Source organism: Bufo bufo, chromosome 2 (assembly GCF_905171765.1).
Source record: "Bufo bufo chromosome 2, aBufBuf1.1, whole genome shotgun sequence".
In the NCBI taxonomy this organism is placed as follows: Eukaryota; Metazoa; Chordata; class Amphibia; order Anura; family Bufonidae; genus Bufo; species Bufo bufo.
The window spans coordinates 141890530-141917277 of record NC_053390.1 but is presented as its reverse complement, the minus strand read 5'-3'; the positions used below and the strand labels follow the sequence as shown (position 1 = coordinate 141917277).

The window sequence follows — 26748 nt, the reverse complement described above, 5'->3', positions numbered from 1 at the left end:
CAGTAGAACAGTCACCTTCTGATCACAAGACAGGATTAGATCTCTTGTACAAAAATGCAGTAAATGTTTGTTAAAGTGACTTTCTGGTTCAAGAAAAAAAGTTTTTTTAGCTGCAGATCCGTTCATTCTTAGCCTCCTCTTCTGTCATCGAAGATGGCGTACCCCTTTTCAGACTGCCTGATGCACACTGTGCATCTGTAGTCAAAGCCACTTCCTACTTGTCCATCCCCGCTCTTGGCTTGGCCAGCACTGTTCATGTGAGCAGCACTGGCCAATCCAAAGGTAGCAGGAAGTGTGTTGGACTACCATATCCTCAGTATGAATCAGGCAGTGTGAGAAGTGTACACCCATCTTGGATGGCAGAAGAAGGGTCCCGAATTGACAAATCTGCAGCAAAAAAAAAATCAGGTAATCAGCTGTTTGAAAGCACCACGGCCTCCTCCTAGGAAATAGATGTCCCACTGAATCATCACTGCCTACTGACCATCACCCAATTCTCTCATCTCCAGGTATGTCTGCATTGAAGCTAACTGCTACACCCAGCTGTTCCACAGTCTGATCTTGTCCACCCCCTCCCATCTCTCCTTCTAAATCCTGGTATGTCTTTTCTGAAGCATTAATGTCTCCTTCCCTGCTAGATTTATTGAGTATTTGTTTGCATTGACTATTTCACCCCTGTATCTGGTGCCCCTTGTGCCCCTTGATTAGGCCATATGTAGCCCCCTCCCCTCTTGGTCACACCTGATTGAACACTGAGTGGTATAAATCTAAGTCCTTAGGTCTTTTAGACCTTGGTCTTTCAAAATGCCACATCTCTCAAGTGCCACTCTTAAGTGCACTGACTGAATTATACCAGAATTGGACCAGAAGGGGACCACAGGTAATTACAGACATTGTTTGCATTAACAATGTTTCAATTTTTCCTCTTACTCTTCTCACTTTTCCAACACCTCCTGAAATACCCCCACATCCATTCACCCAGCAAGGAACTATTCATCTCTTCCTACATTTTACCTTCTCATCTGATCGCTTGCACAAACCTGTTTCCCAACATAAAACACTTCCTTCCCAAACACACACACACTCCTCATGCCCTCTCTTATTCTCATCTATTAACACTTTCTCTGCTTCTCCTTACTGCTGGTGATATCTCTCCAAATCCAGGACCCCCTCAGCAAATCCCCACTATCACCTCCATGTCCCACTACAAATCTCCTTCTACAAATTTCTGCAACCCCCTAAACCTAATAACCATTCCTCTGACCCCTGCTCCTTTGGTTCCTCTTGCAGGAGCATTATGGAACGCGCGCTCTGTCTGTAACAAACTGTCGTATATTCACAAACTTTTCATTTCTCAAAACCTTTCCTTTCTGGGTCTCACTGAAACATGGCTGACACCCTCAGACACCTCCTCCCCTGCTGCACTCTCTTATAGTGGATTTCAATTCACTCACACCCCCCGCCCTGGCTGCAAACATGGTGGAGGAGTTGGTCTCCTCCTATCAGACACCTGCTCCTACAGCCCAATTCCACTGCCACCCTCCATTACGCTCACCTCATTTGAAGTACACTCTGTTCGCATCTACTCTCCCTCCAACCTTCAAGTAGCCGTCATTTACCGTCCTCCAGGCCCAGCCACCATCTTTCTTGACCACTTTAACACCTGGCTACTACACTTTCTTTCTTCCGACATCCCCAGTATCATCATGGGTGACTTCAACATCCCTATTGACACCTGCCACTCGGCCGCCTCTAAACTCCTGTCACTCTCTTCCTCCTTCGGCCTATCACAGTGGTCTTCAGTTCCCACCCACAGAGATGGTCACACTCTGGATCTGATCTTTACCCGCCTCTGCTCCCTATCTAACCTTTCTAATTCGCCTCTCCCCCTATCTGACCACAACCTACTCACCTTCTCTTCAGTGGTCTCTTCTGCTGCTCCTCCGGTCCACACACCAGCACACCCCCGCAGGAACCTTAAACATTTCGACTTTCGCTTGCTTTCCGACTCTCTTCTCTCACTCTCTACCATCTGCTCCCTCCTAGACCCAGAAGCTGCTACCACCCTATATAACAACACAATAAGTACAGCTCTGGACACTGTTGCCCCCCTCACACACAACAAAACCCGAAAAATCAACAGACAACCCTGGCACACCAACCTGACCAAAAAACTCAGACAAGCTTCCAGGGCTGCTGAGCGACAATGGAAGAAATCCCATTCAAATGATCATTTCACGGCATACAAGCAATCCCTCCTCATATTTAAATCCTCACTCGCTGATGCAAAACAGGCCTACTTCTCATCTCTCATATCTTCCCTGTCACACAGCCCTAAACAACTTTTTAGCACTTTTAACTCCCTTCTCCGTCCCCCAGCACCCCCACCCTCTCCACTCTTCTCAGCTGAGGACTTTGCCAAATATTTCAAACAAAAGATAGTCAACATCAGAGAAAGCTTCACTACACAGTCCCCACAGACCCTCTACACAACGGCACGGTCCTCTTCTCCCAAAACCCGCTTCTCCACCATTACAGAAGAAAAACTCTCCAATCTACTCTCCAAATCTCATCTGACCACCTGTGCACTTGACCCAATCCCATCCCACCTCATCCCTAACCTCACCACAGTGTTTATCCCAGCCCTAACTCATCTCTTCAACCTATCACTAAACTCTGGTGTCTTCCCCTCTGCTTTTAAACATGCTACCATTACACCCATCCTCAAAAAGCCTTCACTTGACCCATCTTCCTTGTCCAGTTATCGCCCCATATCACTTCTTCCATTTGCCTCTAAGCTACTTGAACAACATGTCCATTCAGAACTGTCCTCCTACCTCTCCTCCTGCTCCCTCTTTGACCGCCTACAATCTGGCTTCCGACCCCACCACTCGACCGAGACTGCCCTTACCAAAGTCACCAATGACCTACTAACAGCCAAAACCAAGAAACAATACTCTGTCCTCCTTCTCCTTGACCTGTCCTCTGCCTTCGACACTGTTGACCACTCCCTTCTGCTGCAAACTCTCTCATCTCTTGGCATCACCGACCTGGCCCTCTTCTGGATCACATCATACCTCACAGACCGGACGTTTAGCGTCTCCCACTCTCGCACCACGTCCTCGTCTCATTCCCTCTCTGTTGGTGTCCCGCAAGGCTCTGTCCTAGGACCCCTGCTCTTCTCTATCTATACCTTTGGCCTGGGACAGCTCATAGAGTCCCATGGCTTTCAGTATCACTCCTACGCTGACGACACGCAAATCTACCTCTCTGGTCCAGACATCACCACCTTACTATCAAGAATCCCACAATGTCTATCTTCTATATCATCCTTCTTCGCCTCTCGCTTTCTAAAACTTAACATGGATAAGACAGAATTCATAATCTTTCCCCCATCTTGTTCAACCCCCTCAACAGACCTATCTATCATGATCAATGGCTGCACACTCTCCCCGGTCAACAAAGTCCGCTGCCTCGGAGTGACCTTGGATTCTGCCCTCTCCTTCAGACCGCACATCCAAGCACTTTCCACCACCTGCCGCCTCCAACTCAAAAACATCTCCCGCATCCGTGCTTTCCTTAACTTTGAATCTGCGAAAATTCTTGTACATGCCCTCATTATCTCTCGCCTAGACTACTGCAACATTCTCCTCTGTGGTCTTCCATCTAGCACTCTCGCACCCCTCCAATCTATCCTCAACTCTGCTGCCCGACTAATCCACCTCTCACCCTATTACTCCTCTGCCTCTCCCCTCTGCCAATCCCTTCACTGGCTCCCCATTGCCCAGCGAATTCACTTCAAAGTACTAACAAATACATACAAGGCCATCCATAACCTGTCGCCTCCCTACATCTCTGAGCTACTTTCCCGATACATCCCCACACGCACTCTCCGATCCTCACAAGACCTCCTTCTCTCCTCTCCTCTTATTGCCTCTTCCCACAATCGACTCCAAGATTTCTCCCGTGCATCCCCCATACTCTGGAACTCGCTACCCCAACATATCAGACTCTCACCTACATTGGAATCCTTCAAATGAAACCTGAAAACCCACCTCTTCAGACAAGCCTACAACCAGTGACCCTGCTGCCTCTATACCGCCATGACCTACTTAACTCGCACCTACTGTGTCCTTCTCCCATACCATGTAGATTGTAAGCCCTCACGGGCAGGGCCCTCTCTCCTTCTGTACCAGTTTGTAACTTGTCTTGTTTATGATTAGTGCAATTGTCTGTATTATGTATGTGCACCGCTCATCATATGTACAGCGCTATGGAATGAATGGCGCTTTAATAATAAATAATAATAATAATAATAAAAATGGGGCTGAGCTTCAATACCAAACACCGCCACTATACAATGCACGGTGCTGTGCTTGGTAAGCTGTGAGGATGCTGCAGCCCTCACCGTGGCCTCTTCAAACAGCTGATTGGTGGGGGTGCTGGGTGTATTTGCCATCAATATTGAACTCTCAGAAAACCGCTTTAAGTACCGGGCCCATTTTTTGTTTTACATTTTTTTATTTTTCCTCCCCATATTCCAATAGCCATAACTTTTTTTAATTTTCAGTTCATATAGCCATATGATGGCTTATTTTTTGCGGGATAAGTTATATTTTTAAGGGCAACCTTTAATTTGCCCTGTCTGTTATTGGAAAATGGGAAAAAATTGTTTGTGGGGTTATATTGAAAAAACAATTCTGCCAAGCCTTTTGGGGTTTTGACATCACGGTGTTCACTGTGTGGTAACATTGACATGATGTCCTTATTCTGTGGCTCAATACAAATTCAGCGATACCAAATTTATGTAGGTATAACTACTCAAAATTTTCTTTGCATCACCATTTTATGACAGCCATAATGTTTTTATATTTCCATCCACGGAGCTGTATGAGGTCATGTTTTTTGCGGGACTAACTGTAGTTTTATTGGTACCATTTTTGTGGTATGGATGAATTTTTGATCACTGTAATCAACTTTATTATGTGGGAAAGGTGACAAAAAAATGGTGAATTGTGTGTTTTTCAAAAATATTTTAATAGTTCTGACATTTTCGGAAGCGGCGATAGCAGATATATTTAGTTTTTAATGTTAGTATATTTTTATATGTAAAATTGGGAAAGGGGGGTGATTTAAACTTTTAACATTTTAATGTTTTTTTTTACTTTGACGTGACGTCAACGCATCGCACCCGCACTAAATCCTGACCTATTCATTTCAATGGGTCTGTGTACATGAGCGTTTTTTTCACGCATCAGTTCTGCGTTGCGTGAAAATAGCAGCATGTTCTATATTCTGCGTTTTTCATGCAGCTCTGGCCCCATTGAAGTGAATGGTGCTTCAGTGAAAAACGTATTGCATCCGGAAGCAAGTGCGGTGTGTTTCTCACTGATGGCTGCTAGGAGATGTTGTTTGTAAACCTTCAGTTTTTTATCACACACGTAAAAAACGCATCAAATCGCATTGCACCTGTGCAGAAAAAACTGAACAACTGAACGCAAACGCAGACAAAGCTGCCTGAACTTGCTTGAAAAATGATGCAAGTTTCACTGAACGCACCCTGAACGCATCCGGACCTAATCCATCACGCTCGTGTGAAAGAGGCCTAAGGGGATTAGAACCTGGGATCTTTTGATCCCTTGTCCTATTCACCCTAGTAAAGATCTATTAGGGTGAATAGTTTTTTTTTTTACATTGTCCCTGCTGCGCTGTGCCTCGTGCACAGAGCAGCAGGGAACTTACCATGGCAGGCCTGGAAGGCTTCTGCAGCGTCCAGGCTGCCATGCTAACAGATTGGAGCCCTGAAATTTCACTGCGGGAGCTCTGATCGAAAGGCAGAGGGAGTCGCATCCTTCTGCCTTCACTCACGGCGTTGATCACAGCATCTAAGGGGTTATATGACGGGGTTCGTCAGGATCACCATTCCCCGTCGTTGCAGCCATTAAAAATACTAGAAACGCATGGCGTTTTTAAAAGGTGGTTTAAAACAAGTGTGTGTGTGTGTGTGTGAAGGATCCCTAAGAACAGAAGGTGTCAGACATGCTAATAATAAAATAGGGGTCGCCCAAATTATTGAATGTTATTAAACACCTTTTGTTCACTTTGCTCTAGTCCCTGTGTAATCGCTGCTCAATCGTTGCATTTCCCGGGGATTTGTATCTCCTTATTCCTCCTTGCAGTGTGAGAAAGCCCCGCAGGATTTGTTCTGCAGTGAAATACTTGATGACTTTCTTTTAAATGCTGTGATCACTGGTATCGTTATTATTCCAGGCAGCTCTGCTCAAAGCAATTTCTTCATTTCTTCTTATGTATGTTTACTGTTAACCGCAGCATATGAATTTTTTCTAATCACTTCTGATTTCCAACAAAAGGACCTTCAGGCAGGCTGTACGAGGCTTGACATTTGCATCATCCGCCGGTTCATCTGACATTGTTACACCAGTGAGATGAAGGTCTTTGGTATTAAATAATGATTCAGTGTTAATCAGTAATATAAATAGGTTGAACTCTTCTGGAATTCATGGTGAAGTCATTGTAATTCTTCACACATTGCTTCTACTTCACCATCAAGACTTTTACCATTGAAGTGAGGTAGCATTGTCTCAAGGGTGAAATAATCGTGTTAGAAGAAACATTACCCAATAAATAAGAAACAATGATTATGGTATGACTGGAAACTTGATTTGATGTAATGCACATTCATTATTAAGTATTTGTAACTGTTTTTGGGATTTTTTGATACATTCATTTTTTTTAAGTGAGCATATAGGGGGTCATTTATTAAATTGAAATACACCTAAATTAGGCATATTTCTGGCGCAGATTGCACCGCAAAATTCCTTTGTGCCACAATCTGAGACTTTTCCCCACTCACGCCAGGTCTAATAAAGTGGGCGTCGCGTAGGCGGACTGTCTCATTTACCATTTTCTATGCCTGCTTTAGGCATAGAAAATGGTCTGAATGTAAGACAGCAAGAAAGCTCTCTTACATTTAGAAGGGACGGCGGATCCACTGAATTATGAAGAGGCTGGCACCTCTACATAACTGCAACGAATCTACTGCCAGTGCAGGGCAATTAAGATTTCTATATTCGGTCATCCAAAATTGACTTTCTACATGGAACTAATAAATATCAAACTTTCAGTGTCTACTTTGAAGTAAATGTGTATATATACAGATGTAGCAGAGGTAACACTCACACTCTTAACTCAAATTTCTTAACTCATTGTGTTATCTTGAAACAAAAGCCATTGAAAACAAATTGCTTAACAAATTTAGTTGCATTTAGTTTAGATAACATGTCTCATAAAGCATGAGTGTTAAGCCTGCTACATCCGTACTGTACACCGGGGACTGTATACTGGTGCCTTGCAGTGCTGGGGTCCTAGGTTCGAATCTGACCAAGGAGAACATCTGCATTGAGTTTGTATGTTCTTCCACTGTCTGCATGGGTTTCCTCCGGGTTCTCCAGTTTCCTCCTACACTCCACGGACATACTGATAGGGACCTTAGATTGTGATCTCCACTGGGGACCGCTCGATGCTACTGTCTGTAAAGTGCTGTGGAATATAGTAGTGCTATATTAGTGAGTAAAATAAATAATTATATTGTCAGTGTCTCACCAGTGGATTTCCACATTGATGAAGGTACAGTAAACATAATGATCTTACCTCAGTGAGTTATCACATTACCCAAAGCAGCACTAAATTGTCAAATTAAACCCTGCTACACTTGTATTAGTAATACAATAGCATGTATGTTTGTGCCTGCAGATCTTCCTCCTTGTGGTCTGGAATTTTGAGATGTACATGATCCCATTGGCATTGTTGCTGTTATTGGCTTGGAACTATTTCTTGATTGTATCAGGAAAAGATAACAGGACACAGGATATGGTGAGTGATACTTATCACATCTTCTTCAGAAAACGTAATCATGGCCAGTGTTTGTCTTGAATTGAACAGATTTTATATGCAGAAATTGATGTAGATGAAAGTCTACAATAAGCTGTGCTTTTCTGAGCAGTCAGAAACAGTATCCTATATTGTCCATCTGATAGAAATGTTTAGTGTAGAGGCCCTTTTACATGAGCCGAGGTTTGAGACAGTTATTGGGAATGAATATGCTCATTCCCAATAACTGCCCAGTGTAAATGTGCTGCTGATCACCCAAGGAACAAGGAAGATGCTTGTTTATTGGATGACCCAGTCGTTTCCAACCGGAAAAGGGTTCGGAGTGTCAATCATCTCTAGGAATAGGATAAAATGGACTTGTGCTAGCGCTGCTGACTCGGTGGAATGCATGACATGGGTTACTATTGAAAGCACATTTGTTAATTGTGTACAAACCTCCATGTTTTGGGACTAGACCAGTCCCTTCTGCAGGCCTTAGGAAGAGACTGGTCCAGTCCCAAAATGCGTAGCTTTGTACACAATCAATACATGTCCTTGCAACAGTAACCAATGTCATGGGTTCCACTGAGTCAGCGACGCCAGCACAAGTCCTTTTTATCTTACTCCCAGGGCTGATTGACACTCCCTTTTCCGGTTGGACAGCACTCTGTATTTATTCAGTCCTTTGACTTGTTGTGCATCCTGCTAAACCAGACTAGGTGAGGGGCATTATTCCCCTTCCATTCACCTCTTTGTCTTCAGGCGCTGGTCAATGTACACTCATCTATGCAGCACATAAGTAATCAGATCGCCTGAGATGGCAGTGATCAGCAACGAAGGATTCATTTCCAGTCTTTGCCCTGTTCTGGCCCTCGTCAATGGGCCCTTAAGCTGGCCATAGATATTAGAGTAGATCATTGGCAGATCTAGCCTTTTTGATAGCATCTGCTGTTAATCTTAGGGTGGCCATACACACTAGATGAACTTCAATCCGACCCTACAATATTGGTGGTTGACCATAAAATGTGTATGAGAGTGTCCCAACACGGGGGAAAGAAGGGTTAGACATATTAGCATGCCCAGTCCTGTGTGCTCATGGGAGAAAAGCTGCTGGTGATCATGCATGTTTTCTCAATCGGGAGAGTGGAATAAGCTCTGATAGAGAGTTGTATAAGCCCCATCAGAACAATGGATCTACTTCTCTTCTCATCACTTATTTAGGTGAAACTCTTTGGGTTCCTCCAGCTTTTGTCTAATGTGCATGGGTATCTTTACATTAATAATCATCCAACAGCTCTGATTCCTCTATTAACATGTTTAGCTCATCAGTTCACCACTAGAGACCTCAGCAAAGACAGTAGCAAGCACCCACAGTTCTAATATTTGTGGCCTGTCTTGAGGATAGGTCATCAGTATGCTGAAACGGGAAAAAACTTTTTAATGCTAAATGTGTACATCATCTTTATTCGGATTACCCATATTATTAAGTAATCTCTTTCTGATATTACAATTTAATTTACATAAGATTTGGACAGACAGAGATCGAGAGATAAGATAGATATAAAATTAAATGAAGGGTATGGACTTTATTAAAGGAATTATCCAAGACCTATAATGTCCCCCCATATGCCCGAGCCCCTCAAACAGATTGTACTTACCTCACTCTCCGGCGTTGCTTCTGACACCGGCACGGCCGCAGCTGCATCTACCCGTCGCGCAGATGAAAACATCCGGGGTGTTGGGCCAATCGCGGGTGATGCTAGGGAGGCTCGTTCCCATGGCCTGCTATTGGCTGCCCCCCGATGCCGGATGTTTTCATCCACGCGACGGGAAGATGCAGTGGCGGCCATGCTGGCATCAGAATCGACGTGGGTGCCGGGGAGTGGGGTAAGTACAATCTCTGTGAGGGGCCTGGGCATTTGGAGGGGCATTATAGTTCTCAGTACTATGAAAATGAAAATACAAAAATTAAATCCCACGTCTTGTACTTCTGTAGCAGTGGTCTCAGAAAGTTCTCAATGGGAGAGCAAACTAATATCAGTTTTTGACTACTTCACAGGATAGGGTTTATCTGCAAGGCAATCCTCTATAGAATAGCAGATGGAGGACTAGAATGACAGACAAAAAATTACGTCAAGAAAATCATCCCATTTTAATAAAAAAAAAATTAAAATATTTCCTCTTATATGTGCAAACACTTGCTGGAAGGGTCCTTTTAATTTGGAAATAAATGTCCTACTCTTTGCCTTAGAAACTCAGGGAATCAACCTTTTTGTATCTCATACAGTAGAAATAAATGTGTTCTGCTGCTCTCAGTCAGCCTTGTTCACATTTTTTTAAGTCGATCCTCAGTCTAGGCACATATTTTAATTATTTGCAGTAGCATCATGATACAGCAGAGCAGTATTGTATAGTGCCAAAAATAGAGACATCTTAATATCTTTGCTGGCTGCTCAGTTAGTTACCCACAGGCATAAAATGGATAACAGTCACAGATAGTTCTGATTGCAGCAGTGCTAGAGATTTTATTAGATGGGAGCATATGGCAGAATGCTGGAGTAACTGTCCTGTAATTTACAGCAGTCTGTGCTACAGTCTCTGCTCTCTGGCCGTGTGCACACTATACAGCGACTCAATATTGTAAATATTCCTGATGACCTTACACATGCTGCCGAAGGTTCTGTAAGATTTTCCTGACATGATTGTGCCATACACATACTGATCTGATAGACTCTAATTGTACGGGCTCCAGTGTAAAATCCAAGAGGACACCCAAATTATGATACATCAATCATAGTACTGGCTAATTAATAAGGGGAGGAGGGATCTTTTGTACCCCCTGAGGTTGCGGGTGTTTGAGTATAGCTGCAACCTCTGCACCCCTATAATTGCACCCCTGCATTGCAGCATTTTTATTTTTGTCCCTTTGAACCTGAAGAAAACAATTTTTTTATGCTTTCAGTTGAATGCTGTGGGCAACTTAGCAAATTGCTATATACCGTAGTTTTGTTGGGAACAGATTCAGCATAACTTCTACGTGAAAATACCTGCTTTTTATGTGCTTCGATGGAAGCGTCCTTGCTCAGCTAAGAGTGGGTTCACAGCAAGTTTTCCCCATCTGTGTGACATATACTTTGGGAAAAAAAGGATACAAAAGTGCAGCACACCACGCTTTTGTATCCTGTAGAGTCAAGTGAAAAAAAAAACATGTTTGTTTAGTTTTTTTTACAATGGAGCTCTATGGTTTACGGATGCAACTGTATGGCATCAGTCTGAGCCATTTGTTTAACGTATACGTTTTTTGTATACATTAAACGGGTGAGAAAAATGTGATGTGAACCCGGCCTAATTGGAGCTGCTGTGGGATCAGGAAATTGTCAGGACCGGGCTAAATGCCTGGCGCTGTCAGTCTAGTGACAGGTGGGTGCATCGTCACCTGCAGGGATAGCCCCCCATAGGTGATTAAGTCTTGCTGATCAGAATCGATTAACTCATCCCTTTCCCATCTACAAAATTTGTGTAAGGAGAATATTTACATCTACAGTATGTACGGGTTTCTCTTTATATGGCTGTGGTCTAACCAAAAAGTAAACTATATAAAGAATAAGGAGAAAAAGAAAGACACATATACAGTACTGTAAAAAAAAATACATATGTTTGTGCATGTGCCCTTAGTAACCTGCAGCCCTTTCTGGACTTAAAGGGGTTGTCTCACTTCAGCAAATGCATTTATCGTGTAGAGAAAGTTAATACAAGGCACTTACTAATGGATTGTTATTATCCATATTGCTTCCTTTGCTGGCTGGATTCACTTTTCCATCTCATTATACACTGCTTGTTTCCATGGTTACAGACCACCCTGCAATCCAGCAGCGGTGGCCGCGCTTGCACACTATAGGAAAAAGCATTGGCCTCTATGGTGACCGAAACCACTGGAGTGCACAAAGGCCGGCGCTTTTTCCTATAGTGTGAAAGCACGACCAGTGTATAATGTGATGGAAAAATGAATCCAGCCAGCGAAGGAGACAATATGGATAATAACAATACATTAGCAAGTGTCTTGAATTAAGTTTGTCTACATGATAAATGCCATTGCTGAAGTGAGACAAAGGATATAGGATTAAACACATTAGAATAGGGGAATATATATAAAAATATGAAAAGGGCAACGATTTCTAGCAATTTTAGGATAATCTACTTTATTTCCATAGAATATACATGACCCCATTATTGCTAAGTAAGATTTACAAGGAACGAAAGTCAAACTGCTGGAAATGTAGAGAAGAGGCCGCTGACTATATGCACTTGATATGGAGCTGTTTAAAAATGCAAGCCTTTTGGAGAGAGCTTTTTGGTCTCCTAAGTGTAGAGTCCCTAGTATCCCTCCCATTTAAACCGGGCTGTCCTGGGTTGTATCCCATTATCAATCAGGGAAAAAATGAAAAAAAGGATCTGGATAAGAGGCCTTATGGTGGCAAGAGTCATTATTGCAAAGGAGTGGGGTGCCAAAAGAGTACCCAATATTATCGAGTGGAAAAATCTATTGGTAAAGATCGAGAAGTTTGAGGAAGTAGTGCAATCAGTCGCTGACGGGCGTCGCCGTCGCCCGGCCGGGGGTGGGGGAGAGAGAGAATAACAATGTATACCCCTTAGGGGGGATCGTTTATGGTGCCCACCGAGACAACCATCATGGGGCGGGGGTATTGGGGGGGTGGTTGATTTAAGCTGGGGGATAAGTTAAATTGAATAGACAATGAGAGGTCTGAGTAAAAGCAGTATGGAGCTTATTGGGGAGTTTGGTAACCCCCCAAAACAGAACAGGTTATTCACTTTTTTTGTAATGTTTCTATTTATAGTGACTTATAATTTATTATAATGACTGTTTTGGTAGAGTTTGTATTAAGGAACTCAGACTTTGTATTGTCAAATTGTATTTTAACTTTGTATTACAAAAACGAAAAATAAGAATAAAATGTAAAAAAAAAAAAAGTAAGTGCCTTGAATTAAGTTTGTCTACATGATAAATGCCATTGCTGAAGTGAGACAACCCCTTTAACCACCTCCGGACCGCCTAACGCAGATTCGCGTTCCGGAGGTGGCAGCCCTGCGCAGAGTCACGCATATATGCGTCATCTCGCGCGAGCCGGGATTTCCTGTGAACGCGCGCACACAGGCGCGCGCGCTCACAGGAACGGAAGGTAAGAGAGTTGATCTCCAGCCTGCCAGCGGCGATCGTTCGCTGGCAGGCTGGAGATGTGATTTTTTTTAACCCCTAACAGGTATATTAGACGCTGTTTTGATAACAGCGTCTAATATACCTGCTACCTGGTCCTCTGGTGGTCCCCTTTGTTTGGATCGACCACCAGAGGACACAGGCAGCTCAGTAAAGTAGCACCAAGCACCACTACACTACACCCCCCCCTGTCACTTATTAACCCCTTATTAGCCCCTGATCACCCCATATAGACTCCCTGATCACCCCCCTGTCATTGATTACCCCCCTGTCATTGATCACACCCCTGTAAAGCTCCATTCAGATGTCCGCATGATTTTTACGGATCCACTGATAGATGGATCGGATCCGCCTGAATAAAGCCTTACAGGGGCGTGATCAATGACTGTGGTGATCACCCCATATAGACTCCCTGATCACCCCCCTGTCATTGATTACCCCCCTGTCATTGATTACACCCCTGTAAAGCTCCATTCAGATGTCCGCATGATTTTTACGGATCCACTGATAGATGGATCGGATCTGCAAAACGCATACGGACATCTGAATGGAGCCTTACAGGGGCGTGATCAATGACTGTGGTGATCACCCCATATAGACTCCCTGATCACCCCCCTGTCATTGATTACCCCCCTGTAAGATCCATTCAGATGTCCGCATGATTTTTACGGATCCCCTGATAGTTGGATCGGATCCGCAAAACGCATACGGACGTCTGAATAAAGCCTTACAGGGGCGTGATCAATGACTGTGGTGATCACCCCATATAGACTCCCTGATCACCCCCCTGTCATTGATTACCCCCCTTTCATTGATCACACCCCTGTAAAGCTCCATTCAGAGGTCCGCATGATTTTTACGGATCCACTGATAGATGGATCGGATCCGCAAAACGCATACGGACATCTGAATGGAGCCTTACAGGGGCGTGATCAATGACTGTGGTGATCACCCCATATAGACTCCCTGATCACCCCCCTGTCATTGATTACCCCTCTGTCATTGATCACCCCCCTGTCATTGATCACCCCCCCTGTCATTGATCACCCCCCCTGTCAGGCTGCATTCAGATGTCCGTATGATTTTTACGGATCCACGGATACATGGATCGGATCCGCAAAACACATACGGACATCTGAATGGAGCCTTATAGGGGGGTGATCAATGACAGGGGGGTGATCACCCCATATAGACTCCCTGATCACCCCCCTGTCATTGATCACCCCCCTGTCATTGATCACCCCCCTGTCATTGATCACCCCCCTGTAAGGCTCCATTCAGACATTTTTTTGGCCCAAGTTAGCGGAAATTTATTTATTTTTCTTACAAAGTCTCATATTCCACTAACTTGTGTCAAAAAATAAAATCTCACATGAACTCACCATACCCCTCACGGAATCCAAATGCGTAAAAATTTTTAGACATTTATATTCCAGACTTCTTCTCACGCTTTAGGGCCCCTAGAATGCCAGGGCAGTATAAATACCCCACATGTGACCCCATTTCGGAAAGAAGACACCCCAAGGTATTCCATGAGGGGCATATTGAGTCCATGAAAGATTGAAATTTTTGTCCCAAGTTAGCGGAAAGGGAGACTTTGTGAGAAAAAAATAAATAAAATCAATTTCCGCTAACTTGTGCCAAAAAAAAAAAAATTCTATGAACTCGCCATGCCCCTCATTGAATACCTTGGGGGGTCTTCTTTCCAAAATGGGGTCACATGTGGGGTATTTATACTGCCCTGGCATTCTAGGGGCCCTAAAGCGTGAGAAGAAGTCTGGGATCCAAATGTCTAAAAATGCCCTCATAAAAGGAATGTGGGCCCCTTTGCGCATCTAGGCTGCAAAAAGGTGCCACACATGTGGTATCTCCGTACTCAGGAGAAGTTGGGGAATGTGTTTTGGGGTGTCATTTTACATATACCCATGCTGGGTGAGAGAAATATCTTGGCAAAAGACAATTTTTCCCATTTCTTTATACAAAGTTGGCATTTGACCAAGATATTTATCTCACCCAGCATGGGTATATGTAAAAAGACACCCCAAAACACATTCCCCAACTTCTCCTGAATACGGCGATACCAGATGTGTGACACTTTTTTGCAGCCTAGGTGGGCAAAGGGGCCCACATTCCAAAGAGCACCTTTCGGATTTCACAGGTCATTTACCTACTTACAACACATTAGGGCCCCTGGAAAATGCCAGGGCAGTATAACTACCCCACAAGTGACCGCATTTTGGAAAGAAGACACCCCAAGGTACTCCGTGAGGGGCATGGCAAGTTCCTATAATTTTTTATTTTTTGTCACAAGTTAGTGGAAAATGATGATTTTTTTTATTATTTTTTTTCCCTTACAAAGTCTCATATTCCACTAACTTGTGACAAAAAATAAAAACTTCCATGAACTCACTATGCCCATCAGCGAATACCTTGGGGTGTCTTCTTTCCAAAATGGGGTCACTTGTGGGGTAGTTATACTGCCCTGGCATTCTAGGGGCCCAAATGTGTGGTAAGGAGTTTGAAATCAAATTCTGTAAAAAATGGCCGGTGAAATCCGAAAGGTGCTCTTTGGAATATGGGCCCCTTTGCCCACCTAGGCTGCAAAAAAGTGTCACACATCTGGTATCTCCGTATTCAGGAGAAGTTGGGGAATGTGTTTTGGGGTGTCATTTTACATATACCTATGCTGGGTGAGAGAAATATCTTGGCAAAAGACAACTTTTCCCATTTTTTTATACAGAGTTGGCATTTGACCAAGATATTTATCTCACCCAGCATGGGTATATGTAAAATGACACCCCAAAACACATTCCCCAACTTCTCCTGAGTACGTAGATACTAGATGTGTGACACTTTTTTGCAGCCTAGGTGGGCAAAGGGGCCCATATTCCAAATAACACCTTTCGGATTTCACTGGTCATTTTTTACAGAATTTGATTTCAAACTCCTTACCACACATTTGGGCCCCTAGAATGCCAGGGCAGTATAACTACCCCACAAGTGACCCCATTTTGGAAAGAAGACACCCCAAGGTATTCGCTGATGGGCATAGTGAGTTCATGGAAGTTTTTATTTTTTGTCACAAGTTAGTGGAATATGAGACTTTGTAAGAAAAAAAAAAAAATCATCATTTTCCGCTAACTTGTGACAAAAAATAAAAAGTTCTATGAACTCACTATGCCCATCAGTGAATACCTTAGGGTGTCTACTTTCCGAAATGGGGTCATTTGTGGGGTGTTTGTACTGTCTGGCCATTGTAGAACCTCAGGAAACATGACAGGTGCTCAGAAAGTCAGAGCTGCTTCAAAAAGCGGAAATTCACATTTTTGTACCATAGTTTGTAAACGCTATAACTTTTACCCAAACCATTTTTTTTTTTTACCCAAACATTTTTTTTTTATCATAGACATGTAGAACAATAAATTTAGAGCAAAATTTATATATGGATGTAGTTTTTTTTTGCAAAATTTTACAACTGAAAGTGAAAAATGTAATTTTTTTGCAAAAAAATCGTTAAATTTCGATTAATAACAAAAAAAGTAAAAATGTCAGCAGCAATGAAATACCACCAAATGAAAGCTCTATTAGTGAGAAGAAAAGGAGGTAAAATTCATTTGGGTGGTAAGTTGCATGACCGAGCAATAAACGGTGAAAGTAGTGTAGGTCAGAAGTGTAAAAAGTGGCCTGGTCTTTCAGGGTGTTTAAGCACTGGGGGCTGAGGTGGTTAAGGACTGCATTTGAGGTCCTCAAAACATAGTTGAAAATCACTGTTTTATGATCTCTTGTTATCATACATATCATTAAAGAGGTATTATCATTTGTGTCGACTGCCAAAGAAGGGCAATAATTTGTATAATATGTTGAAATTTCAATGGCATAGCACTGCCCAAATGAAAAAGTCAATCAGCCAAAATAATATATATATTTTTTTTATGAATAAAAAAATCCCAATTTCTGATGGAAGAGAAACTTATCAATTATTTTGATTCTTAACAGTTCCTTCTGCAATCAGTCTTTGTCCTGTCAGGCATTAAAGGCGCCTTTACACTGCTAGATTTAGCAGACAATTGCCGGGAAGAGAGCGTTCCGTCCCAGCAATCTCTTGCTCATCAGTGAAGGAGACCGCAGCACCTACATGCAGGGATCTCCTCCACAGTATGGGGAGGACCCATCATTATTGCCATCAATCGTTTCCATACAGAATCATTGTTTGACGGTCGCTTAGAGTATGTAGACGGCATGATCTGCTGCTGGCAAACGATGATTTAGGTGACCGCACAAACAATCGTATTACCCCATGAATGAGCGTTTTGCTCGTTCATTGGGTAATCAGCGGCACCTAGACACCGGCAGATCATCACTAATGAGTGTTCCTACAAACGCTCATTAGCGATTATCTGGCCAGTGTAAAGGGGCTTTAAGAGAATTTTACATTTATTGTGATAAAGAAGAATTTTAATTATAGATATAGCTATAATAATTGGAAAAAAGATGTGTCATCTCACTAGGATATGCCATTAAAGTCAGATAGGTGCAAGTCCATCTCCAGATGGGCCCCCGAAAGTGAAGGAGAGCACATGCACTGGTTTCCATTCATTTCTATGGTAGTTCTGAAAATAGTGACTACACTCCGCTATTTTTGAAAGTCCCATAAAAATGAATGGAGAGAGAACCACGCAAGCGTGATCACGACTTTGTTCACTTCTATGGGATCGCCGGAGATAGCTTGGCTATTTTTCACAGTCCCTTAGAAATGAATAGAGGACGGCTGCCCATGAGCAGCTGCTTTCTGCTCACTTCAGTGTTCCCTTTTTGGATATAGCTGTGGGTCCCAGAGGTGAGACCTACATCTGTCTAAAATTGGTGGCATATCCTAGCGCAGTGATGGCGAACCTTTTACAGACCAAGTGCCCAAACTGTGAGACTACCCCTTTAAGAAATAAAGCTGGCCGTATTTGGCCATACACTTTAGATATTGAAAGCGATTGACTGCCCCCCCAGAAAACTAAAGGATCAATCATGTTGAAATCCATCTGCCCGATCCTGCTCGACAATTCTTTGATTCCACAGAATTATTTAATGTGTCCAACTAGCTTAAAAGCACTTGTAACCTCTCCTGACATATCTGGTTAAGTTACTACTTGCATTCTCCATGTAATAACCATTGTGGAACACCTATTCCTATGACATATGTTGTGCCATTCCTTTATTATTCCTGCTAGAAGTTATGAATCAATTACTGGAAGTCTGCATTGTAGGTCCAGATGGGAGTTACCAGTTGGGGATATGTCCCAGTACAGTCTGTCACTATCCAATCAGTGCTGCCAGTGTCAGACTGTGTAGGGACACACCCCCAACTGGTAATACCCATCTCGAACCTTCATGGCTAACTGCTAGTAATTTATCATACCTTCTATCAGGAATAATCAAGGAATGGCACAATACAAAGTCATAAGAATTGTAATTACACAGGGAACACAAGTAGTTGATAAAACAGACAAGTCAGGAGAGGTTACAGATTTTCTTTACTCCAATCAATATTCAGTCTCATTTTGGATCTGTGTGACAAACACTGATAGACGGGTTTGTGAACAATTAGGTGTCCAAGAGAGTGATCTACCAGATATTCATACTGTGGCAGATCTATGGGATGAGGGCTCAAGACCTCCAGGACAGGGCCCTTTTACCAAATTAAAACCAAGAAGTAAAATATTGATAACGACCATATCGATATTTTCCTTGAGATGGTGATAAATGAATTGGAAAAAACACCAGATCATCCCTCATCATATTATAAAATTTCTAGGGAAGAGATGGACGCGTTAACTAAATTAGAAAAAGTGGATACTATAATTATTAAGCCTGCGGATAAGGGGGGAATCTTGTAGTTATGGACACGGAACAGTATTGTAATATGTGCAGAGCTTTGTTATCTGATAGTAATTGTTATAGGATTTTGTTATCTGATCCAATGGACACATTTGTAGCCAGTCTTAAAAACATCCTTGGTCTTGCCTTAAGATCAAAATTAATTGGGGAAACGGAATATCAATTTATTCTCCCGGTAAAGCCCTGTATAGCCACATTCTATGGGCTGCCCAAAATCCACAAAGGGGTTAGTCCCTTAAAGGGCAGACCTATAGTCTCTGGCGTAGATTCTTTGACACGCAACTGTAGCATATACATTGATAAAATCCTGAGTCAATTTGTATCTGCATTACCGTCCTACACCAGGGACACTATGGATTTTTTGAGAAAGGTGGAGACTCTCAGCTTTGACTCTGACTGTATTCTCGTTAGTATCGATGTTGAATCTCTGTATAGTTCTATCCCCCATGCCGAGGGCCTGAGGACGGCCATGTATTTCCTGAAGACAAGGGGCATACACTTTCAGGACCACAATCAGTTTATCGTCGATTTGTTGGAATATGTGTTAACACACAATTTCTTTTTATTTGATGGTCACTTCTACCATCAAAGTCCAGCAGTATAAATATTAAGATTATACCAAGACAGAGTATTATTGTAGAAAACAAAAAAAAAAGTCCAGCAAGGGTACCCTGTAATTACATCAGATAACTAAATTTATTAAGAAATGTAAGAAAAATACACAATCAAAGAAAGTCTCACAACTGGATCCGGGGTAAGGGGCCAGTGTAAACCAGATGCAGTGGGTAAGTGGTGGGGAAAAGGTCCCTAGCACTAATGCCCTAGACTGGTCCTCAGCCCAGGGACGTCTCCTGATGGTGGGGACGCCCTGTCCACGTACCTAATCTCAACCTCCTAGCTGTCCCTAGTAAGGTGAACAGTGGGGGGAGATGGGTGAAGAGTGGTACCCGTACAGATTCCCAGCACACAATTAGAAAGTAAAGAAGATGTCCCCTGTATGCTGCCCTCGTGACAGTTTGCCAGGAGGTACAGGGTCCACCGAGAGGATAAAACTATACAGACAAACACACGCACACAAACATAAATCTAGCAATGTAAAGAGATGACCTACAACCCCGACGCGTTTCACCCACAGCAGTGGGATCATCAGGGGGTGATATGGGGTAGGTAGAGTTTGGACCGAACGCCCGTGACAGTAAAGATAACGGGCGCAGTCACATGATATGCGCGTAGATACATGTGTATGTAAACACTTATAACGCTACAGCAGACCCAGAATAAGTAAGGAGTTGCCAATTGGCAGATAACATACGTTCAAACAGCGGCATGGATAGTAAGTTCGACCGCCTAGATGCAACCTGCAACTCTAAATAGAAAAGAGAGGCTTAAATGAGAACGTATAAGGTAAACAGAAAAATTAACCACGAAGCGCTAAAGAGATAAAATCCTTGTAAGTACCTGATATAGGCGATGGCAAAAGGATAATGTAGGTATACTATGTGCAAGGGTTCATGCAGGGGCATGGAGAGTGATCACCCCGGACCTACCTAGCTGTGCAAAACACAATGAGCATAATGAGCCCTAAATGCATACATAACCCTAACCCGTATAACCCGAATAGGAAGATGCTGGATAGATACCTATTCAGTGCTCCAGGAAAATAATGACAAGGTTCGTAGCTCCTCAGGTATAGGGCTACCCGCCTGGAAAATGCCTATGATGCACAAAGGCCTGGAGTAAAACACAGGAACTAGGCCATGTATACTATAAATGAACCATATATATATTGGATATAGTACAGTAGTACTTACATGGTGACGCCGTCGGTGTGGAATGCTGGGTCTGAGGCAGACGTACTGTGATGCCTCGCCCATTAAATACCCTAAGATCCCATGTCCTAGGATGGAACAATTACCCCTACGGGGGAGGAGGAGAGAGAGGGAGGGAGGGACGGCTCAGGTGCAGCCGCCATAATTAGTGCGTTCCAAGGTGGAACGCACACAGGGATGCGTCCACACTGGTGATTAGCCGGACAGATATCCGGTAAGTGTGTTACAACCAGCCCAGTGTTGCTGCCGAGCGGCGTGCATGCCAGCGTGGAACGCACGCCGGAAGTGACGTACCCGTATGGCTGACAAACCGGAAGTGCGGTATGTGTCATGCGGCGTGCGTTCCAGCATGGAACGCACACCGGAAGTGACACACCTATGTTACTGCCGGATCGGAAGAATGCCTCCAATAGATAGAGGAGGTGGATTAGGGTGGATAAATCAACTGAGAGGATGACAACATGATCCTCCCACCTATAAGCCATATATAGTAGCAGGGGAAGGTATCCCCATCCCTTCATGTACCCAGACCAAGGCCACATATGGGGTAAATGCTAAAGAAGATAATTATGAATGAAGTGGGCTAAACATAGAGGGACAGGGGAAACTAGGGAATGGGCGGGGGGGAAAATAATGTACCAGGAAAGATAAGAATGGAGAAATGACTACATATATACAAATCCTTAGATGCAAAATTGGGGCTACCTTGATGATAACAAGGACGCCCACTAGAGGGTGTGGAAAGTTACAAGAACACCCCAAATAGGTAAACATTCGGGTACTTAGCGTGCCCAGGCTAAGTTTAAGGGAATAACTATTATTTCTACTGAGGCCACAAGCGCTAAGGGGACAACCGCGGAAAGGGGGGGGGGGGGGGGGAAAGGGGGTGGGGGGGAGAACCCCACTCTGAGGCCAAGAAAAGCAAGACATCCAGAGTATTTAGACCATAATTAAATGGATATAGGTAGGTAAATAGAAGACGAGGGTGGTTATAGAAAACATGAATAGGTCAGACGCTCGTTGAGTCCACGGGGTGATTGGGAGCGGAATCTGTGAATCCACTCACTCTCTTTCTGAAGTACACGCCTGTCCAGATCTCCTCCTCTTGGGGAGGGAGGTATCAATTCGAGGACAGTAAACCGGAGACAGGAAGGGTCGCCACCGTGGCAATCATTAACATGAGTAGCCACAGGTGTAGGCTCCTTCTTGATGACATCGTTAACGTGTTCTAGGATTCTTCTCCTAAACTCCCGTATCGTTTTGCCCACGTAATCCATGGGACATGGGCACTGACATAGATAAACAAGCCCCTTGGACAGGCAGTTGATAAAATCCCGGACCTGAAACGAGTGACCTGTGGCCGAACAAGTGACCGATTTAGTGGTGAGGACATATTGGCAGGCCTTGCAGCGACCACATTTGAAAATACCCGTGGGTCTCCGGTCGAGCCAGGAGCCACTCTTCAGGGGTGGTGAATAGTGGCTCCGAACCAGACGATCCCTAAGGCTCCTACCCCGTCTATAAGAGACCGAGGGGTACTTGCCAATGATGTCTGAGAGATCGGCGTCCATATGTAAGATCGGCCAGTATTTCTGAAGGACTTCCCTAGTTTCACGATTAGCGGAGTCAAAGTTTGCGATGATGCGTGCCAGTTGAGGGCCGTCATCGGTTCTCCTTCTTGGAACTAAAAGTTCCGTCCGTGGTCTAGTGGATGCACTCTGGAACGCTTCACGCAGTATTCCTCTAGGGTAACCCCTTGCCAGGAATCTATCCTGAAGCTTACCAGCCTCACGAAAAAAGGAAAGATCATTGGAGCAGTTTCTCCTGACCCTAAGGTATTGGCCTTTAGGTATACCCCGCCTAAGAGGCGCAGGATGATAGCTGCTCCAATGAAGAAGGGAGTTGGTCGCTGTGCTCTTCCGAAAGATGTTGGTTGATAAACCGTCACCCACCTTTGTAACTCTTACATCGAGGAAGGTAATGGACACGTGGTCCCATTCACATGTGAACTTAAGACCTACCTTGTTCACATTAAGATCCGTCACAAACCGTTTGAAACTAAGAGGGTCACCCTTCCAGACAATGAACACATCGTCTATATATCTGGTCCAAAATTGGATATATTCTGCCCACCAGACGAGGTGGTCCGGGAACACATGGGTGTCCTCCCACCAGCCCAGGAAGAGATTGGCGTATGACGGGGCACAGGGGCTGCCCATCGCCGTCCCCCTGAGCTGGTGGTAGAACCGTGTGTCAAAAAGGAAAAAGTTGTGATCAAGGGTGAACCTCAATAGTTCGTGGATAAAGGCATTGTGCGGAAAACAGTGAGTGCCCCTGGTGCTAAGGTAGTAGTCAACCGCTTTGAGGCCCTGCTCATGTGGTATGGAGCTATAAAGAGCTTCAACGTCGATACTACAAAGTAGACAGGCTGGATCCAGATTCAAGGTATTAATTTTATTGAGGAAGTCCATCGTGTCCCTCGTGTAGGCCGGGAGGGACACGACGAACTCCCTCAGAATCTGATCCAGGTAAATACCACAGTTCTGTGTTAAGCAGTTAACGCCTGAGACTATTGGGCGGCCTTTTAGGGGAGAGGTACCCTTATGTACTTTAGGGAGGCCATAGAATGTAGCTACCAGAGGTTTAGCTGGTAGTAAAAAGGCATATTCTGCGGCGCTAATGACCTTATTTTGTAAGCCCGTACTCAGAATGTTCTTGAGTTCCCCCATGTACAGTCCAGTCGGATTAGTCTGTAGGATCTCGTATCCCTCTCTGTCTTTTAGGAGGTCCAGGCACATGTTTTTATACATCAAAAAATCAAGGATGACAAGATTGCCACCCTTGTCGGATGGCTTAATCACAATCGTGTCATCCTTCTCCAGTGACCTTAGTGCCTCCATCTCTGCGACAGATAGATTAAAGGACCTAGGTCTCACATATCCAAGCTGGTCAAGATCTCGTGTGACCAACTGAAGGAATATGTCGATATGTTCAGAACTCGATGGGGGTGGCATTCTACTGCTTTTGGGCCGTAGTTTGGTGAATGGGCCTGTACCAGGGGTTCTATTGTGTTCGCTATTGAGATCAACAAGGTCCTGCAGGTCCCCAAAGTCAACCTCATCAAGGCCCAACCTACGGCATGTCTCTCTGTTAGAGTTCTTATAGAACTTATGCCATTTTAACCTTCTACAGAAGAGATGGAGGTCCTTAGTCCAGGTGAAGAGGCTGAAGTCCGTAGTAGGTACGAACGACAGTCCCCGCCTAAGGACCCCCATCTCCTCAGGACGAAGGACACGGGTAGAGAGGTTGATGACTACAAGATCATCTGTGGGCCGCTGCCCTACCGATTGCGATCCCGAAGCTGATAGGGGATCGCCCCTTTCTCTAAAAAAGAAGAAGAGGACGAAGAGGGAGAAGAGATAGCAGGAAATGGCGGCTGTTGAGGTAGGGTGTTTTGAAAAGAGCCTGAAGGCAGGGGAGGCTGATAGACGGGGGCCGGGTGTTGATACCCAGATCCCCGATACCCTCTGCCCCTGCCTCGATAACCACTCTGTCCTGACCATCGCCGACCGCCCTGTCGTCTAAAGTCAGGACGACCACGGTAAGAGGTCACGTGTCGTGATTTCGAATGGGAGTCTGTGTCAGAAGTATCTATGTCCGAAGATGATGGTTCAGATCCAGATACCTGACTCTGTACAGATGTATATGCCCGATTCTCCCTAAAGTCGCCCAGGTCTCGCACAAATTGTCTGTGCTTACGTTCTTTTATGAGCACCTGGAACCTATCTACAGCAGATTGTAAAGACGCCTCCCTTCTAGCAAACTCTGGATCTTCTTTCAGTTTAAGTGCCGTGTCAATATGTTCCTTCAATTTCTTGGAAGAGCTTTCAAAAAATATTTTCTCTTCATCTAAGAGTAGTTTCATAAGAGACAGAGAATTCTGAGTCAGAATCTCATCCCATCTGACACAGAGTCCTGGTGAGGAGATTCTATCGGCAGGTCGTATACGAATCCGGAGTCCTCGTGGTACAATTTTATGCTCGAGATAGCTTTCAAGAGACTTAATCTCCCACCAGGACTTGATGTTGTCTTTATAATAGGTATATAAATCACTAAATACCTGTTTGCTTGAAGCTGACTGGCCCAGCGCGGGGACGTCCCTGTCCGAAAAGATGTCCCTCGCTTCATTGACCAGGTCGTCAGTAAAAATGGTTCCCGACAGGAAACTAGCCATAACAAGAACAAAATCAACAAAGTCCAGCAGTATAAATATTAAGATTATACCAAGACAGAGTATTATTGTAGAAAACAAAAAAAAGTCCAGCAAGGGTACCCTGTAATTACATCAGATAACTAAATTTATTAAGAAATGTAAGAAAAATACACAATCAAAGAAAGTCTCACAACTGGATCCGGGGTAAGGGGCCAGTGTAAACCAGATGCAGTGGGTAAGTGGTGGGGAAAAGGTCCCTAGCACTAATGCCCTAGACTGGTCCTCAGCCCAGGGACGTCTCCTGATGGTGGGGACGCCCTGTCCACGTACCTAATCTCAACCTCCTAGCTGTCCCTAGTAAGGTGAACAGTGGGGGGAGATGGGTGAAGAGTGGTACCCGTACAGATTCCCAGCACACAATTAGAAAGTAAAGAAGATGTCCCCTGTATGCTGCCCTCGTGACAGTTTGCCAGGAGGTACAGGGTCCACCGAGAGGATAAAACTATACAGACAAACACACGCACACAAACATAAATCTAGCAATGTAAAGAGATGACCTACAACCCCGACGCGTTTCACCCACAGCAGTGGGATCATCAGGGGGTGATATGGGGTAGGTAGAGTTTGGACCGAACGCCCGTGACAGTAAAGATAACGGGCGCAGTCACATGATATGCGCGTAGATACATGTGTATGTAAACACTTATAACGCTACAGCAGACCCAGAATAAGTAAGGAGTTGCCAATTGGCAGATAACATACGTTCAAACAGCGGCATGGATAGTAAGTTCGACCGCCTAGATGCAACCTGCAACTCTAAATAGAAAAGAGAGGCTTAAATGAGAACGTATAAGGTAAACAGAAAAATTAAACACCAAGCGCTAAAGAGATAAAATCCTTGTAAGTACCTGATATAGGCGATGGCAAAAGGATAATGTAGGTATACTATGTGCAAGGGTTCATGCAGGGGCATGGAGAGTGATCACCCCGGACCTACCTAGCTGTGCAAAACACAATGAGCATAATGAGCCCTAAATGCATACATAACCCTAACCCGTATAACCCGAATAGGAAGATGCTGGATAGATACCTATTCAGTGCTCCAGGAAAATAATGACAAGGTTCGTAGCTCCTCAGGTATAGGGCTACCCGCCTGGAAAATGCCTATGATGCACAAAGGCCTGGAGTAAAACACAGGAACTAGGCCATGTATACTATAAATGAACCATATATATATTGGATATAGTACAGTAGTACTTACATGGTGACGCCGTCGGTGTGGAATGCTGGGTCTGAGGCAGACGTACTGTGATGCCTCGCCCATTAAATACCCTAAGATCCCATGTCCTAGGATGGAACAATTACCCCTACGGGGGAGGAGGAGAGAGAGGGAGGGAGGGACGGCTCAGGTGCAGCCGCCATAATTAGTGCGTTCCAAGGTGGAACGCACACAGGGATGCGTCCACACTGGTGATTAGCCGGACAGATATCCGGTAAGTGTGTTACAACCAGCCCAGTGTTGCTGCCGAGCGGCGTGCATGCCAGCGTGGAACGCACGCCGGAAGTGACGTACCCGTATGGCTGACAAACCGGAAGTGCGGTATGTGTCATGCGGCGTGCGTTCCAGCATGGAACGCACACCGGAAGTGACACACCTATGTTACTGCCGGATCGGAAGAATGCCTCCAATAGAT

The 26748-nt window shown here is 44.3% G+C and overlaps 1 protein-coding gene across 1 annotated transcript in view; it reads left to right on the top strand.

Annotated features, from left to right (window-relative positions):
- MCTP1 (multiple C2 and transmembrane domain containing 1) overlaps window positions 1-26748 on the top strand; it is a 796241-nt gene that overhangs the window by 584278 nt on the left and 185215 nt on the right. The window contains exon 16 of the mRNA XM_040421550.1: window positions 7774-7893. Coding sequence (XP_040277484.1) covers window positions 7774-7893 — 120 coding nt within the window. The remainder of the gene's footprint in view (window positions 1-7773; window positions 7894-26748) is intronic.